The 17,130-nt window shown below is 43.5% G+C and overlaps 1 protein-coding gene across 2 annotated transcripts in view; it reads right to left on the bottom strand.

Moving 5' to 3' along the window:
• The window catches only part of ttc7b (tetratricopeptide repeat domain 7B), a 470,264-nt gene that overhangs the window by 355,926 nt on the left and 97,208 nt on the right, over positions 1–17,130 (bottom strand). For both annotated transcript variants that reach the window (XM_072272880.1, XM_072272891.1), the window contains exon 4: positions 3,620–3,753. In XM_072272880.1, coding sequence (XP_072128981.1) covers positions 3,620–3,753 — 134 coding nt within the window. The remainder of the gene's footprint in view (positions 1–3,619; positions 3,754–17,130) is intronic.

Genomic DNA, 17,130 nt, shown 5'->3' with positions numbered 1-17,130 from the left:
TTAAGCAAACAATGGCAATGGAGATGGAATCGCTGCAAGAAAAGGTAGCCCACATGCTAAAAGAGTCGCCGGAAAAGTCTCTCGACCCCATACAGAAGCATATGGCAGAGAATGGCAACATTCTCTGGTCGTTAAAGGAGCAAGCGGACATTCATGCTAAAAAATTTAGCACAGTCTTCAAGGGATTAAAAGTAACATTAGCAAATATGCAGATGACACAAAGCTGGGTGGCAGTGTGAAATGTGAGGAGGATGTTATGAGAATGCAGGGTGACTTGGACAGGTTGGGTGAGTGGGCAGATGCATGGCAGATGCAGGTTAATGTGGATAAATGTGAGGTTATCCACTTTCGTGGTAAAAACAGGAAGGCAGGTTACTATCTGAATGGTGTCAAGTTAGGAAAAGGGGAAGTACAATGAAATCTAGGTGTCCTTGTTCATCAGTCACTGAAAGTAAGCATGCAGGTACAGCAGGCAGTGAAGAAAGCTAATGGCATGCTGGCCTTCATAACAAGGGGAATTGAGTATAGGAGCAAAGAGGTCCTTCTGCAGTTGTACAGGGTTCTGGTGAGACCACACCTGGAGTATTGTGTACAGTTTTGGTCTCCAAATTTGAAGAAGGACATTCCAGCTATTGAGGGAGTGCAGCGTATGTTCATGAGGTTAATTCCCGGGATGGCAGGACTGTCATATGTTGAAAGATTGGAGCGACTGGGCTTGCATACACTGGAATTTAGAAGGATGAGAGGGATTCTGATTGAAACATGTAAGATTATTAAGGGATTGGACACGTTAGAGGCAGGAAACATGTTCCTGCTGATGGGTGAGTCCAGAACCAGAGGCCACAGTTTAAGAATAAGGGGCAGACAATTTAGAATGGAGTTGAGGAAAAAGTTTTTCACACAGAGGGTTGTGGTTCTGTGGAATGCTCTGCCTCAGAAGGCAGTGGAGGCCAATTCTCTGGATTCTTTCAAAAAAGAGTTAGATAGAGCTCTTAAAGATAGCGGAGTGATGGAATATGGGGAGAAGGCAGGAAAAGGGTACTGATTGTGGATGATCAGCCATGATCACAGTGAATGGTGGTGCTGGCTTGAAGGGCTGAATGGGCTACTCCTGCACCTATTGCCTATTGTCTAAAATAGACAACATTCAGGTTTGCTTACGCAAGAATGAGAAAGTTACTAACTCCTGTCTCGTGGAGGTGACTAAGATATGGAAGAAGCTAAACGACTTGGAGGACAGATCCAGGAGAAACAATGTGCGGCTGGTCAATTTACCGAAAGGCGCTGAGGGCGACGATCCAAGAGGTTACCTCCAGGAGATGCTGCCTAATTGGATTCCAGCGCTCAAGAATTCCCACAGCACTCCACTGGAGATTGATAGAGCACATAGGATCTTTTCCAACAACACCTCAAGACCGTGGACCATGGTTTTTAGGCTTCTACGGTACACCGACCAGCAGGCTATCCTGGAGGGTGTGAGGAAAGCCAAACCTACTCTCCCTGACGGCACCCAGCTGCATTTCTTCGCTGACTACGGCCCCAGCACGACGCAGGAATGGCAGGGATACAAGGAGATCCGCGCTAAGCTTTGACAGAAGGAGATCGACTCATTCCTCATATACCCGGCGGTTTTGAGAGTGAATATCAAGGGCATGAAGATGTCATTTAACTCGGCAGAGGAAGCGAAAGAAGCTCTGAAAACATCGGTGCTGGGAGATATGGAAGAAGACCCTGGGCAAAGTCCACACGCCCCTAGGGAGGAGATGGAACTGCATTAAGAGCTCGGACCAGCCTGTATGCGCAATCTGACAGGCACGGGCAAGTTAACGTCCTCGGTGTGAAGTTTTCTGGTTATTCTTTTATTGGAAAGTCATTCATTCCACTTTTGTATTTAGTTAATTAAGGGGCCAATTTGTCTCTGAGCATTGCAGGTCAGGGTTTTAAGGTTAACTTGTTAGTACAAGGATAACATGGTAAGGTGATATAAGTCCGCCTAGATTTATACTTTTTATCTTTTACTTTCTAAGGTGATATTCAATATACCCAAATGTCATACTTTATCAAGAATGAAGCTGAAAAACAGCAGTTTGTTCTGAATAACTTTAGTCGTACATGTTCATTTCGGGTTATGTCTCCAGTAGACTTGTCCCTACACCTCCTCTCTTGCCACCATTCAGGGCCCCAAATAGCCCTTCCAGGTGAGGCAACACTTCACTTGCAAATCTGTTGGGGTCATCTATTGCATCCGGTGCTCCTGGTGCGGCCTCCTCTACATCGGTGAAACCCGACGCAGATGGGGGACTGCTTCGTTGAGCACCTCCACTCCGTCCGCCACAACAGACAGGATCTCCCGGTAGCCACCCACTTCAACTCTGCTTCCCATTCCCATACAGATATGTCCATACATGGCCTCCTCTACTGCCATGATGAGGCTAAACTCAGGTTGGAGGAGCAACACCTCGTGTACCGTCTAGGTAGTCTCCAGCCCCTTGGTATGAACATAGAGTTCTCCAACTTCCGGTAATTCCCTCCCCCTCCCTCATAGTTCTGCCTCCTTCTACTACTGCGCATTGTTCTCCTGCCAATCACCTCCCTGCTTCCCCTCCCCCACCCCTTTGTCTTTCAAATTACTGTTTTTTTCAACTACCAGCATTCTTCAAACCCTCCCCAAAGTTCTTCCTTCAGTCCTGACAAAGGGTTTCGGCCCGAAACATCGACTAATCTTTTCAACTGATGCTGACTGACCTGCTGAGTTCCTCCAGCGCATTGTGAGTGTTCCTTTGACAACAGCATCTGTAGATTATTTTGTGTTTGTGAGCCTAATTTTATTTCTATCTTCCACAACGATCAAAGAGATTGTTGAATGGTAGTGGGGTGACCCCCAGTGATCTTCTCGGTGGTTTTTAGTACCTTCTGTAAGGTCTTGCCATCTGATGCCCTGCAGCTTCCATACCACACAATTATGCAGCCAGATAGGAAACTCTCGAAGGTGCTCTTGTGGAAAGTTATTAGAATGGAGGTGGGGAGCCTTGCAAAGATACATAACATAAATAACATGATGACCATCGCAATGGACAGCTAAATGGCAGCTGGATGGAACATTCAAGGTGATTGATTAGACTGAGCAAAGTGCAGTTTTAGAAAATACTGATACAAGGACTGTGGAGGGCAGTGATCAAATTTCACAGAGAATTTAAGAAGCATTTAAATAAAGATTGTAAAGCTCTAATGATTATCTTTATCTCTCACGTATACATTGAAACATCGAAACATACAGTGAAATGCATTGTTTGCATCAATGACCAACACATTTGGGATCTTCTAGTCTGGGGGCAGCCCGCAAGTGTCACCATTCATGCCAAAGTAGTGGTGCCAACGTAGCATGTCTATAACTCACTAACCCAAATTTGTATGTCTTTTTGGAACGTGGGAGGAAACTGGAGCACCTGGAGAAAACCCATACAGTAATGAAGAGAATGTACTCACTCCTTACAAACAGTCATGGAAATTGAACCCTGACCGCTAGCGCTAAAAGTATTGTGTTAACCATTATGCTACCATGCCACCTTGCAATTAATTGCATGCATTTTAACAGAAATAACAGTAAATTCCTTTTTACCTTTTCGATTTCTTGTAAATAAAGCAGCGCTATGTCACCAGCTTTCTCATAACATGTAACTATTTCTTGTTCGGGATCAAGCTGAAGATCACTTTGTGATGATCCTGATGATAGCAGTTTTTCCAGACACAGGCCTATCAAAAGAAGAGAAAAATGCTTAATCACATGTGCTAATTTAAAAACTAGACTGAATATGAATCACAATAATTACTGCAAGGTAATGTTGCAGCACTATAAAACTCTGGTTAGACCACACAGGATATTGTGTTCATTTCTAGTCACCATACTATAGGAAAGTTATGGAAGCTTTAGAGCAGGGGTTCCAAACCTTATTTATGCCATGAATCAATACTATTAAGCAAGGGGTCCATGGACTCAGGGTTGGGACCCCTTACTTTAGCACAGAGGAGATTTACCAGGATGCTACCTGGACTAGAGTGCATGCCTTATGAAGAGAGGATGAGTGAACTAGGGTTTTTCTCTTTGGAGCAAAGGTTGAGAGTGATTTAGTAGAAGTGTACAAGATGAGGAGAGGCACAGATTGAGTGGACAGCCAGAGATTTTCCTCCCCCAGGCTGGAAATGGCAAATACAAAGGGACATAATTTTAATGTGATTGGGGGAAAGAGAAGGGGGATGTCGGAGAGTGTGGGTATGTGGAACTCCCTGCCAGAGGTGGTGTCACAGGCACAAACATTAGGGGCATTTAAGAAACTCTTACATTGGCACATGAATGATAGAAAAATGGAGGAATATTAGGAGGAAAAGATTACATTGACCTTAGAGTAGGTTAAAAGGTCAGCACAACATTGTGGGCCGAAGGGCCTGTATATATGGTCTATGTTCTATGCACACCATAAATTCAATGCCATGACCCAAGATTTGATTGCTAACATGTAGTGCTCATAGTAACACAAATTATGATCGTTGTCAGACATGGTGCTTAACTAATGAACATGGCGTGGCTGCGCATCGTTAACAACAACCATTTATCAGCTTTATCATCGAAAATATATCCCATTTCTTCAACAATGTTCAGAAGAAAATGAGCACTAAGCCAGATGGAAAATATGAGTAAGGTTAAAGGAAATATACAGCTTCTTACATCTCTTTTTCAGGACGTAATAAAAATTAAGCTGACCAACAGATCACCATCAGTAAATATGGGCAACAATAAGTATGGACCCAGATAAGTGTGAAGTGGTTCATTCTGGTAGGTCAAATATGATGGGAGAATATAGTATTAATGGTAAGACTCTCGGCAATGTGGAGGATCAGAGGAATCTGGGGGTCTGAGTCCATAGGACACTCAAAGCTGCTACACAGGTTGACTCTGTAGTTAAGAAGGCATACAGTACATTGGGCTTCATCAATCGCGGGATTGAGTTTAAGAGCCAAGAGGTAATGTTGCAGCTATACGGGATCCTGGTCAGACCCCACTTGAAGTACTGTGCCCATTTCTGGTCGCCTCACTACAGGAAGGACGTGGAAAACACAAAATGGGTGCAGAGAAGATTTACAAGGATGTTGCCTGGATTGGGGAGCATGCCTTATGAGAATAGGTTGAGTGAACTCGGCCTTTTCTCCTTGGGGCAACGGAGGATGAGAGGTGACCTCATAGAGGTGTACAAGATATTGAAAGGCATTGATCGTGTGGATAGTCAGAGGGTTTTCCCCAGGGCTGAAATGGCTGGCATGAGAGGGCATAGTTTTAAGGTGCTTGGAAATAAGTACAGAGGTCAGGGGTAAGTTTTTTACACAGAGAATGGTGAGTGCGTGGAATAGGCTGCCGGTGGCAGTGTTGGAGGCGGATACGATAAGGTCTTTTAAGAGACTCCTGGATGGCTACATGGAGCTTAGAAAAATACAGGGCTATGGGTAAAGCCTAGGTAGTTCTAAGGTAGGGACATGTTCGGCACAGCTTTGTGGGCAGAAGGGCCTGTATTGTGCTGTAGGTTTTCTATGTTTCTATGTTTCTAATATCTCTGTCATGATTATCCTCAACACTGGTGTTCCATAAGGTAATGTCCTTAACCCTGTACTCTACTTCCTATACACTTATGGATAGATCTGCCCTATCTACAAGTTTGCAGCTGATGTTACTGTTGTGGGCCATATCTCAAATAATGATGAATCAGAGTACAGGAAGGAGATAGAAAGTCTAATGACATGGGGTCATGATGACAACTTTTCCCTCCATGTCAGTAAAGTGGAAGAGTTGGCTTTGACTTCAGGAAGAGGGGCAGTGCACAGGCTCCTGTCCACATCAGTGGTGCTGTAGTCAAGAGGGTTAACAGATTCTTGTTCCTAAAGTGTACATCACCCGAGCATTACCCAGTGTAACCATGTTGACACCATGACCAAAGAAGTTCCCCAGCTTCCTCAAGAGTCTAAAAGGATCTGGCAACCCCTTTGACTGTTACCAATTTTATAGATACACCATAGAAAGTATCCTATCTGGATGCATTCTGGCTTAGTATGGCTCTGCACGTGACCTTAAGAAACTGCAAAGCTGTGGACACAACTCAGCACATCACGGAAACCAGCCTTCCCTCTAAGGATTCTGTCTATACTTCTTGTAAAACAGCCCAAAATAATAAAAGACCCACCCAATCAGGACATTCTCTCTTCTCCCCTCTGCCATCAAGCAGAAAATACAAAAGCCTGAAAGCACATACAACCAGGCTCAAAGACAGCTTTTATCCCACTGTTATAAGACTACTGAATGGTTTCCTGGTATGACGAGGTGGACTTTGACCTCACAATCTACCTTGATATACTTTGCTCCTTATTGTCTACCTGCAATGTACTTTCTCAGCAACTGCAATACTTTATTCTGCATTCTGGTATTATTTTACCTTGTACAACTTCAATTCACCGTTGTAATGAATTGATCTGTATGAACAATATGCAAGACAATATTTCCTTATGCCTCAGTACATGAGACAATAATAAACCGATTTACTAATTTACTAATTTAAATTACTCTGATTCACAGTGACTATCATAACGTAAAAACTAGCACCAATACACATGTAGCAAACTCCCACAAATAACAAACAACGTGCATATGATTTGAAATATATCGAGCACCTTTACTCCATCCACTGTAACAGATGAGATCTCCCAGTTGCCAACCATTGTAATGCCATATGCCATTCCCACATCAACATGTCTGATCACGACCTCCTCTGCTGGCAAATTGAGACTAGATGCAGATTAGAGGAACATCACCTCATATTTAGCTTTGGTAGAGCCCAACCTGATGACACGAACACTGATTTCTCCAACTTCTGGTAACCACTCTCCGCTCTCCACCTTTTATTCCCTTATCCCACTGGCCTCCATCACCCCTTCTCTTTCCCCTCCCCAGCCCTCTCAACCTGTGTCATCACATATACATTCCTCCCTCTGCTTCTCCTCTGTATGTCCTTCTCTCACTCCATGGTCCGATGACCTTTACTGTCATATTCCATCTTCTTCAGCCCTTTGTCATCTTGACCTATCACTTTCCAGCTTCTTCCAGCATTTCCTCTTTCTCCCACCCTCACCAGCCTATCACCACCCCCCCCCGCCAACTTTCAGCTGGATCCGCCTCTCACCCACCATCTCTTGCTCCACCCCTTCCACCCACCTTTTATGCTCGCTATCTCCCTCTTTCTTTCCAGTCCTGATGAAGGGTTGTGACTAAAAACACCAATTGTCCATTTTCCCTCCGTAGATGCTGCTGACCTGCTGAGTACCTCCAGCATTTTGTGTGTCACTGCAAGTGATTTGAAATGTTTTCAGTCATCTCCTTTACCATCTGCCTATTTTTGTTTAAGCTCCCCCTTACAAGCATCTGTTCAATCAGTTTGATCAATGTTTAGCAATAATATCCCTAACAATAAATTAAACCTTCTTTGCCCCTCAATGCCATATTTCTTTTCGTTCAAAGCTACACCTAACTCCATTAAATGACCTGCAAATCAGCTTTCAGTCGCAAGAACTGAGTTTTGTACATTTTTAAAGATTAGCTTTATTTATCACGTGTACGTTGAAACATCGAAACGTACAGTTCAACGTGCCGTTTGCATCAACAATCAACAAAGTCCGAGGATTGTGCTGGGGCAGCCCGCGCCATCACTCTTCCGCTGTCAACATAACATGCTCATAACTTTCTAATCCGTATACCTTTGAAATGTGGGAGGAAACCAGAGTGCCCGGTGGGAACCCACACAGTCACGCTGAGAACAGACAGATGTTTTGACTGACTGTCGTTCATCTTTTCCTTTTCATTTTTCTTTTTCAGTGGTTGGGTAGTGTTACTAAAACTCAGATTACTAAGCAAACCATCTAACACCTCCTCCGACAGCCAGCGTACCCTCAGAGGTTAATTTACCCAGCACTCTGCAGGTATTGGGTGTCCTTGAAAAGAGTCACAGAGTCATAGAACATGACAGCACAGAATCAGGCCCTTTAGCTCCTCTAGACCACGCTCAAATATCAATCTGCCTACTCCCATAGACCTGCATCTGGACCATAAACCCTCCACACCCCTCCCATCCATGTCCCTATCCAAATTTTGTTTAAATATTGAAATTGTACCCACATTCACCACTTCCACTGGTAGCTCATTCCACATTCTCACCACTCCCTGAGTGAAGACATTCTCCCAATATTCCCCTTAAACATTTCACCTTTCACCTTTAATCCATGACCCCTAGTTGTAGTATCACCCAACTTTAGAAGAAAAATCCTGCTTGTATTTACTGTATCTATATCTTCATAATTTTATATACCTCTATCAAATCGCCCTTCAATTATCTCTGCTCCAGGGAATAAAGTCCAAACCTGTTCAACCTTTCCCTATAACTCAGGTCCTCAAGTCCTTGCAATATCCTTGTTTGCTTGCGTCATACACCTGGGTGCTCTTTTCAGTTACCTGATGAGGTAACCATCGCCTTTGGCCAGGGGCAGATGTCATCAGGTGGTGTCCAACCTTCAAAGAGTGTTTCAACCCTTAACCACTACACTCTCCAGCTGGCGCTTCAGCAATGGTGGCCAAGTCACTGTCAATCTGCTCCTGACTTCTAGCTCAACTCCTCTCGCCTGCTCCATATCCAACAAGAGGCTCTTTTTGCTTCCTCCTCTATCCTGCGAGCTGCTTGGTTCTTGCTGTTTTCATCAAGGCCCATGCAGACAGAAACCTCCATGCTGACCTTGCCAGGAAGCCCCTACAGCCGATCTCCACAGGGAATAGCCACTTCTGCCATCTTTCATCCTTGCACTCCTGGACTAAGGATTGGTATTTCGGGGCCTTCCTCCTGTGAGCCTCCTTGCAGCCTTCCTCCCTTGGTACTGTGAGCTTCACCAGGATGATTTTCTTGTCTTCGGTGGATGACAGGACAATGTCTGGTTGAAGTGTGGTTTGCACCACCTCCGGGTACTGCAGTTCCTCCCCACATCAACCCTCATCTCCCATCATCTGGCAGTTTGCAGCAGATTGGTTTTAGGCCTCTTTGATATGACTAACGTGGCTACTTCCTTGATGTAAATGACTACCTGTTTGCCTTCCTGCCAACTGGTCTCTTTTTACACCCCTCCCGCTCCACAGCAAGACCTTGTCGTTGCACCACTTATACCGTCCTTATGTTAAAGCTGCTTTGCATCCTGACAGTATGTGTGCCAGTGAACTCCACTGACCAGAAAGCTTGCAGTTAGGGTCCTCTCTCAGCCCCATTTGTACAGCTGTGATGGTGTAGGGAGAGTGTCCACATTTTATATCTTACTTACATCTTTCCTGTAGGTAGATAACTCAAACTGCACACAATACTCCAAATTAAGCCTCACCAATGTCTTATACAATTTCAAGATAACATCCCAACTCCTGTACTCAATTCAATGATTAATGAAGGCCTTTGTGCCAAAAACTTTAGACCATAAGACAAAGGTGCAGAAGTAGGCCATTCGGCCCATCGCGTCTGCTCCGCCATTTTATCATGAGCTGATCCATTTTATCCTATTTAGTCCCACTGCCCCGCCTTCTCACCATAACCTTTGATGCCCTGGCTACTCAGATACCTATCAATCTCTACCTTAAAGACACCTAATGACTTGGCCTCCACTGCTGCCCGTGGAAACAAATTCCATAGATTCACCACCCTCTGACTAAAAAAAATTTTTCGCATTTCTGTTCTGAAAGGGCGCCCTTCAATCCTGAAGTCATGCCCTCTCGTACTAGACTCCCCCATCATGGGAAACAACTTTGCCACATCCACTCTGTCCATGCCTTTTAACATTTGAAATGTTTCTATGAGGTCTCCCCTCATTCTTCTAAACTCCAAGGAATACAGTCCAAGAGCGGACAAACGTTCCTCATATGTTAACCCTCTCATTCCCGGAATCATTCTAGTGAATCTTCTCTGTACCCTCTCCAACGTCAGCACATCCTTTCTTAAATAAGGAGCCCAAAATTGCCCACAGTACTCCAAGTGAGGTCTCACCAGTGCCTTATAGAGCCTCAACATCACATCCCTGCTCCTATTCTCTATTCCTCTAGAAATGAATGCCAACATTGCATCCACCTTCTTCACTACCGACTCAACCTGGAGGTTAACTTTAAGGGAATCCTGTACGAGGACTCCCAAGTCCCGTTGCATCTCAGAACTTTGAATTCGTTCCCCATTTAAATAATAGTCTGCCCGTTTATTTTTTCTGCCAAGGTGCATAACCATACACTTTCCAACATTGTACTTCATTTGCCACTTCTCTGTCCATTCTTCCAATCTATCCATGTCTCCCTGCAGACTCTCCGTTTCCTCAGCACTACCGGCCCCTCCACCTATCTTCGTATCGTCAGCAAACTTAGCCACAAAGCCATCTATTCCATAATCCAAATCGTTGATGTACAATGTAAAAAGAAGTGGCCCCAGCACTGATCCCTGTGGAACACCACTGGTAACCGGCAGCCAACCAGAATAGGATCCCTTTATTCCCACTCTCTGTTTCCTGCCAATCAGCCAACGCTCTATCCACGTATGTAACTTTCCTGTAATTTCATGGGCTCTTATCTTGTTAAGTAGCCTCATGTGTGGCACCTTGTCAAAGGCCTTCTGAAAATCCAAATATACAACATCCACTGCATCTCCCTTGTCTAGCCTACTGGTAATTTCCTCAAAAAATTGTAATAGGTTTGTCAGGCAGGATTTTCCTTTAAGGAATCCATGCTGAGTTCTGCCTATCTTGTCATATGCCTCCAGGTACTCTGTAACCTCATCCTTGACAATCGACTCCAACAACTTCCCAACCACCGATGTCAAGCTAACAGGTCTAAAATTTCCTTTTTGCTTCCTTGCCCCCTTCTTAAATAGCGGAGTGACATTTGCAATCTTCCAGTCCTCCAGAACCATGCCAGAATCTATCGACTTTTGAAAGATCATCGCTAATGCCTCCGCAATCTCCACAGCTACTTCCTTCAGAACATGAGGGTGCATTCCATCTGGTCCAGGAGATTTATCGATCTTCCTGAGTACTTTCTTTACTACCCTTTCTACCTATGACACCACTTTCAAGGAATTATAGATCTATATTCCCAGATCTTTTTGTTCTACGGGCACCACTCAGTGTCCTACCACTCACGGTGTAAGACCTACCATAGTTGGTCCTCCCAAAGTGCAACAACTCACATATTTCTACGTTAAATTCCATTTGCCATTTTCAGCCTATTCTTCTAGCTGATCCAGATCCACTGCAAGCTTTGATGGTCTTCTTCACTGTCGACTACACTCCCAATCTTGGTGTTATCTGTAAATTTGCTAATCCAGTTTACTACATTATCATCCAGATGATTGATATAGATTATAAACAACAGATTCAGCACCGATCCTTGTGGCACATCACTAGTTCAGGCCATCAGTCAGAGAGGCAACCATCTACAACCACACTCTGACTTCTCCAGCAAAGCCAGTGTCTAATCCAATTTACCTCATCTTGAATGCCAAGTGACTGAACCTTCTTGACCAACCTCCCATGTGGGACCTTGTCAAAGGCTTTGCTAAAGTCCATGTAGATAATATTTACTGCCTTGTCTTCATCAATTTTCCTGGTAACTTCCACAAAAAACTCTATAAGATTGGTTAGACACAACCCACCATGCACAAGGCCATGTTGACTTCCCTAATGAATCACTGTTTATCCAAATACTTATATATCCGGTCCCTTAGATTACCTTCCAATAACTTTCCCACTACTGATGTCAGACTCACCAGCCTATAATTTCCTGGCTTATTCTTAGAGCCTTTCTTAAACAACAGAACAACATTAGCTATCCTCCAATCCTCCAGCAACTCACCCCTGGCTAAGGATGTTTTAAATATCTCTGCTGGGGCCCCTGCGATTTCTGCACCAGCCTCCCACAGGGTCTGAGGGTATATATATATATATATATATATATATACACACACACACACACACACACACATATATATATATATACACACATACATATGTGTGTGTGTGTACATATATATAAGTGTGTGTGTGTGTGTGTCCGTCCGTCTCCTGTGGAAATACAGAAGCAAAAATCCATTTAAGATCTCCCCCATCTCTTTCAGTTCCAGGCATAGATTACCACTCTGATCATCCAAAGGAACTATTTTGTCCCTTGCTATCCTTTTGCTCTGAATGTATGTGTAGAAGCCCTTCGGATTCTCCTTCACCTTGTCTGCTACAGCAACCTCATTCTTTCTTTCAGCCCTTCCGATTTCCTTCTTAAGTGTTCTCTTTCATTTCTTATATTCTTCAGGAACATACAAACCCTGTACTTTCAAAATTTTACTTTTGAAAGCTTCACACCTTTGCCAGAAAACAAACTGTTCAATCCACATTTGCCAGATCCTTTCTGATACCATCAAAATGGCCTTTCTCCAATTTAGAAACTCAACCAGAGGACCAGGACCAGGCCTATCCTTTTCCAAAATTACCCTGTTGCTAATGGCATCATGATTCAAAGTACATTTATTTTCAAAGAATGTATAAATTATTCAACCTTGAGATTTGTTTGTTTATAGGCAGCCGCAACGCAAAAATACCAAAAGAACTCAATTTTTAAAAAAGTGTGTTGAAGGTTAAACATTCTCTGCGCAGAGAGAAAGAGAAAAAAACACAAATCATGCAAACAACAGAAGTGAGCAACACTAACAGCATTCAGAGTGCTTAGATCCAAATCCCTGGAGCAGCCGGGAGTAGGCCCAAAGCCTGGTATTCAGCTCATCATATCAGTGGGACAAATTGCCGCAAAGTTCACAGACATGAAGCACAGCAGCTGAGGGCAGTCTCATAGCCCTTAGCGTCGCAGAGAGAGGAGTTCCCAGTTTATCTGGGCCAGCGTATAAAGTGTCTGAACAGCGGATCATACCTTGAATTAGGACCTGGGTTACACCATGGTGAATCGCTCCAGGCCTAGATTTTGCTGCCGAAGATGTTTTCAATCTCTTCAGATCTGCTCAGCGTCCAGAGCAATCCAACCTCACCTGACTCTCAACACCTTGCCTTTCCAGTCTAGCTGGGCTAGTATTTAAACTGTTCAGTGGATCGTGCCTCACATTATGACCTGGGCCTTGCTGTGGCAAATCACTCCAGGCCTAGAACACACCGCCCAGTGATTCACTTTGGGCCAAGATTTCGCTGCTGAAGAAGCCATTCTCAATCTCTCAAAATCGGCTCGGTGCTTAGAGCGATCCACCCTCACAACCGGGTTAGTTGGATGGGCATCGGAACTCCTCTGTCTCATCTTTTCCTGTCTGAGTCATTCAATCCAACCAGCATGGCTCCAACTCCCAGTGTGTCGATTTTGCAGCGTACCAGAAGGCACATCTCGCAAATTCACTTTGCCTTCACTCGCCTCTTCATTGTTCACGATGATAGTTTACCATAATATACTTCTTCAAAAAAGTGTTATGAGTTATGTTTTTAATCCAATTTCTTTGCCTTCAAACTACCAGCCAGCTGTCGCATACCTTTGGTAGCGGCATCTTAAACCAAAAGCCAGTTTAATCACTATAATCACTAATGCAAAGTGTTCCCCAACATAAACTTCTGTCACCTGCCCAATCTCATTCCATAATAATGGGAAATAGTTTCTTCCTTCAGGCCATTAGGCTTCTGAACAACCTGCTGTATTGCATTCGAAGTTTCACCGGTTCATTTGTTCCATACCCTACAAATCTTAATTTATGTATTTTACTCTATTTATGCATAATTCACTTGTAGATTTTATCCTTACTTTCCAAGGTTATTGTATGTTATATCTGTAATATGTGTACTATTGTGCTTTACAAGACATCTTTAAATGTGAAATACGTCTAGAGAGTAAGACCATATATTTTGGGTATATACCTCAAGAATGGTTGGAAAGAGATAAATATTTAATGAATGTACTGCTGGTGGGTGGCAAAAAGACCCTTACCAGGAAATGGTTATCACAGGAGAGCCCAACTTTAAATATATGGATGGAAATTACAATAGGCAATCACAAAATGGAGGAGATAACAGCATCTGTTAATCATAAGTTGGAACCATTTTATTCATACTGGAAACAATGGTTTAACTACATAACACCTCACAGGCCTGATTTTATTCTCACAAGTCAATGAATATGTTGTAAATAAAAGATCACTCCCTACTCTGTACAAAGTTTTCTTTCGATTGTTTTCTTTCCTCTCCTTTCTATAAGTGTATACTTCAGATAAATATTATGTGATTTGTGACAAATATAATTATATGATATATATGTATAGAAATACATCTTATAGAAATGTTTGTTTGATGATGAAATCCAATAAAAAATAAATTACAAAAAAAAAAGAACTTTCTACGGGGGCACAATTGAGAGCATCCTGACTGGCTGCATCACTGTCTGGTATGGGAACTGTACCGCCCTTAATCGCAGGACTCTGCAGAGAGTGGTGCGGACAGCCCAGCGCATCTGTAGTTATAAACTTCCCATGGTTCAGGACATTTACAAAGAGAGGTGTGTAAAGGGGGCCCATAGGGCCATTGGACACCCAAGCCATCCCAATCACAATATATTCCAGCTTCTACCATCTGGGAAGTGGCACCACAGCATAAAAGTCAGGACCAACAGGCTCCGGGACAGCTTCTTCCACCAGGCCATCAGACTGATGAGCTCATGCTGACTTGAGTGTACTCTGTATTACATTGACTGTTCTATTTATATAAATTATTACAAATTACTATGATTGCACATTGCACACTTAGATGGGAGATGTAACGTGTATGTGAAGGATGTAAGAAATAAAGTCAATTCAATTCAATTTTGTTTCCCTAATCAGCGAATCCCCAATCACTGCAGCTGGCCTCTTCCCCCCATTCCCTCTGAGCCACAGAGCCAAACTCAGTGCCAGAGACATGACTGCTGTCGTTCTCCTTTGCAAGGTCACCCCCCCCCACCAACAGTATCCAAAGTGATATGCCTCTTGTTGAGGGGAGTGGCCATAGGGGTACTCTGCAATGGCTGTCTATTCCCTTTCCCCCTCCTAACGGTCAATCAGTTACCTGTGACCTGCACCTTGGGTGTAACTGCCTCCCTGTACATCCTGTCTATCAACCTCTCAACCTACTGAATAATCTGGAATTTATCCAGTTCCAACTCCAACTCCTTAACAAAGTCTGTTAGACACTGCAGCTGGATGCACTTCTTCTTGGTTTAGTTGTCAGGACAACTGAAGATCTTCCTGCCTTCTCATGCCCCACAAGAGAATGCCACTAGGGAGGGAGGGAGAAGATGGCAGCACGACGCAGCGTGCGCGGCCTCTCTGGTGAATGATATTGGTATTTGTCAGTAGGATGCCGTGCACAATTCTGATTTGATGGAGGCAGACGTGAGAAGCACAGAGGAACATCTGGAGAAACTTCTGAAATGCCCGGTTCGCTACCGCTGCTACTGTGCGATCGAGAATCTCCAGAGAGGAAGGCCCCAAATCCTCAGCTTTGCCTGTTGCTGGCGGCCGGGGCTGGGGTCGAAGCACTTGGCAGAGATGGTGCTCGGTGCTCGGTGCTCAGTGTCAGAGGGCTGGTCGGAGGCTCAAAGTTTTCGAAGGGACTCAGAGTCGGACTGTGGTCGGGTGCTTCCAGGATGCTGCATTGGCAAGTTTGCGGCGCTGGAAGCTCATGGCAGGGAGAGTTTCTCTTCTTTCTACTGTCTGTGTGAGATGATGGGACTTTCGAGAGACTTTGAGACTTTTTTTTACCATGCCCATGGTCTGTTCTTTATCAAATTACGGTATTGCTTGCACTGTTGTAGCTATATGTTATAATTATATGGTTTTTGTCAGTTTTTCAGTCTTGGTCTGTCTTGTGTTTCTGTGATATCACACTGGAGGAACATTGTATCATTTCTTAATGCATGCATTACTAAATGACAATAATAAAGGATTGCATGTCCTCATAGTCTAATAATCTAATCTAATCCTGTTTGCCATCCCCACTCCTCTAAATGTACAATAAGAAAAAAAGGATAACTAACAAAAAGAAATCTACAGCTGATGCCTCAATGAGCCACTCTAACATTGGCTCACTCCCTCAATGGCCTTTCTGCTTAATCTTATTTTTATTTTATTGGACTTTGCCAAGTGCCTAATTACGTTGCAATCCAAAGTCTCCTCAGGAATTGTGGTACGCAAAATGTGACAAGCCATTATCACCTGAATGATTGTATCATGCTGTATATGTTCCAGGACTAACAATCCACAGATTTCAATTAGTAATATAAATCTCACCTTGCAGTGGGAGAATTAAAATTCTTGGGTTGCTGAAGAAGGTGGGTCTGGAGACAGTGTAAATATACACGGGGGAGGTACCAATGAATAGGAAAATGAGACTATAAGACAGGAGCAGGATTTGGCCATTTAGCCCATCAAGTCTGCTTCACCATTCCATCATAGTTGATTTATTATTTCTCTCAACCTGCAAGTTAACCTTACAGACTCCTGCACAAGGCCTCCCAAGTGCCTTTGCATCTCTGATTTCTGAATTTGCTCCCTATTTAGAAAATAGTCTACACGCTTATTCCTTCTACTAAAGTGCATGACCATACACTTCTCTATGCGGCATTCCATCCGACACTTCTTTACCTAATCTTCTAATCTGTCTAATTTGTAAGCATTAGTAACATTAAGCCTAACACAGGCTAATAACACATCACTTGCTAAAGGAGTTCTTATTATATGTTGTGTTTGATACATATATTGGATACTACAAATTCAATTACAAGAATTTCCACCTGAATTCTTTATGAAGTTTGTTTACAGATTGGAGAATGGCAGACAGTGATGTTTCCCAGGGGTCAGTGCTCTATTAATAGCAGACATGGAGGAGCGAAGTTTCCTCATTTGTGCAGCTTCTTTCCCTTTGCCATCAGATTTCTGAACAATGCATGAACTCATTGACACTTTTTCACACTGTTTTTGCACTAATTATTTTATATACAGGTGTATGGAGTGCCCAGGGAGG

The sequence above is a fragment of the Mobula birostris genome, chromosome 1 (genome assembly GCF_030028105.1).
Source record: "Mobula birostris isolate sMobBir1 chromosome 1, sMobBir1.hap1, whole genome shotgun sequence".
NCBI classification, from domain to species: Eukaryota; Metazoa; Chordata; class Chondrichthyes; order Myliobatiformes; family Myliobatidae; genus Mobula; species Mobula birostris.
This window is presented reverse-complemented; position numbering and strand designations above follow the sequence as displayed.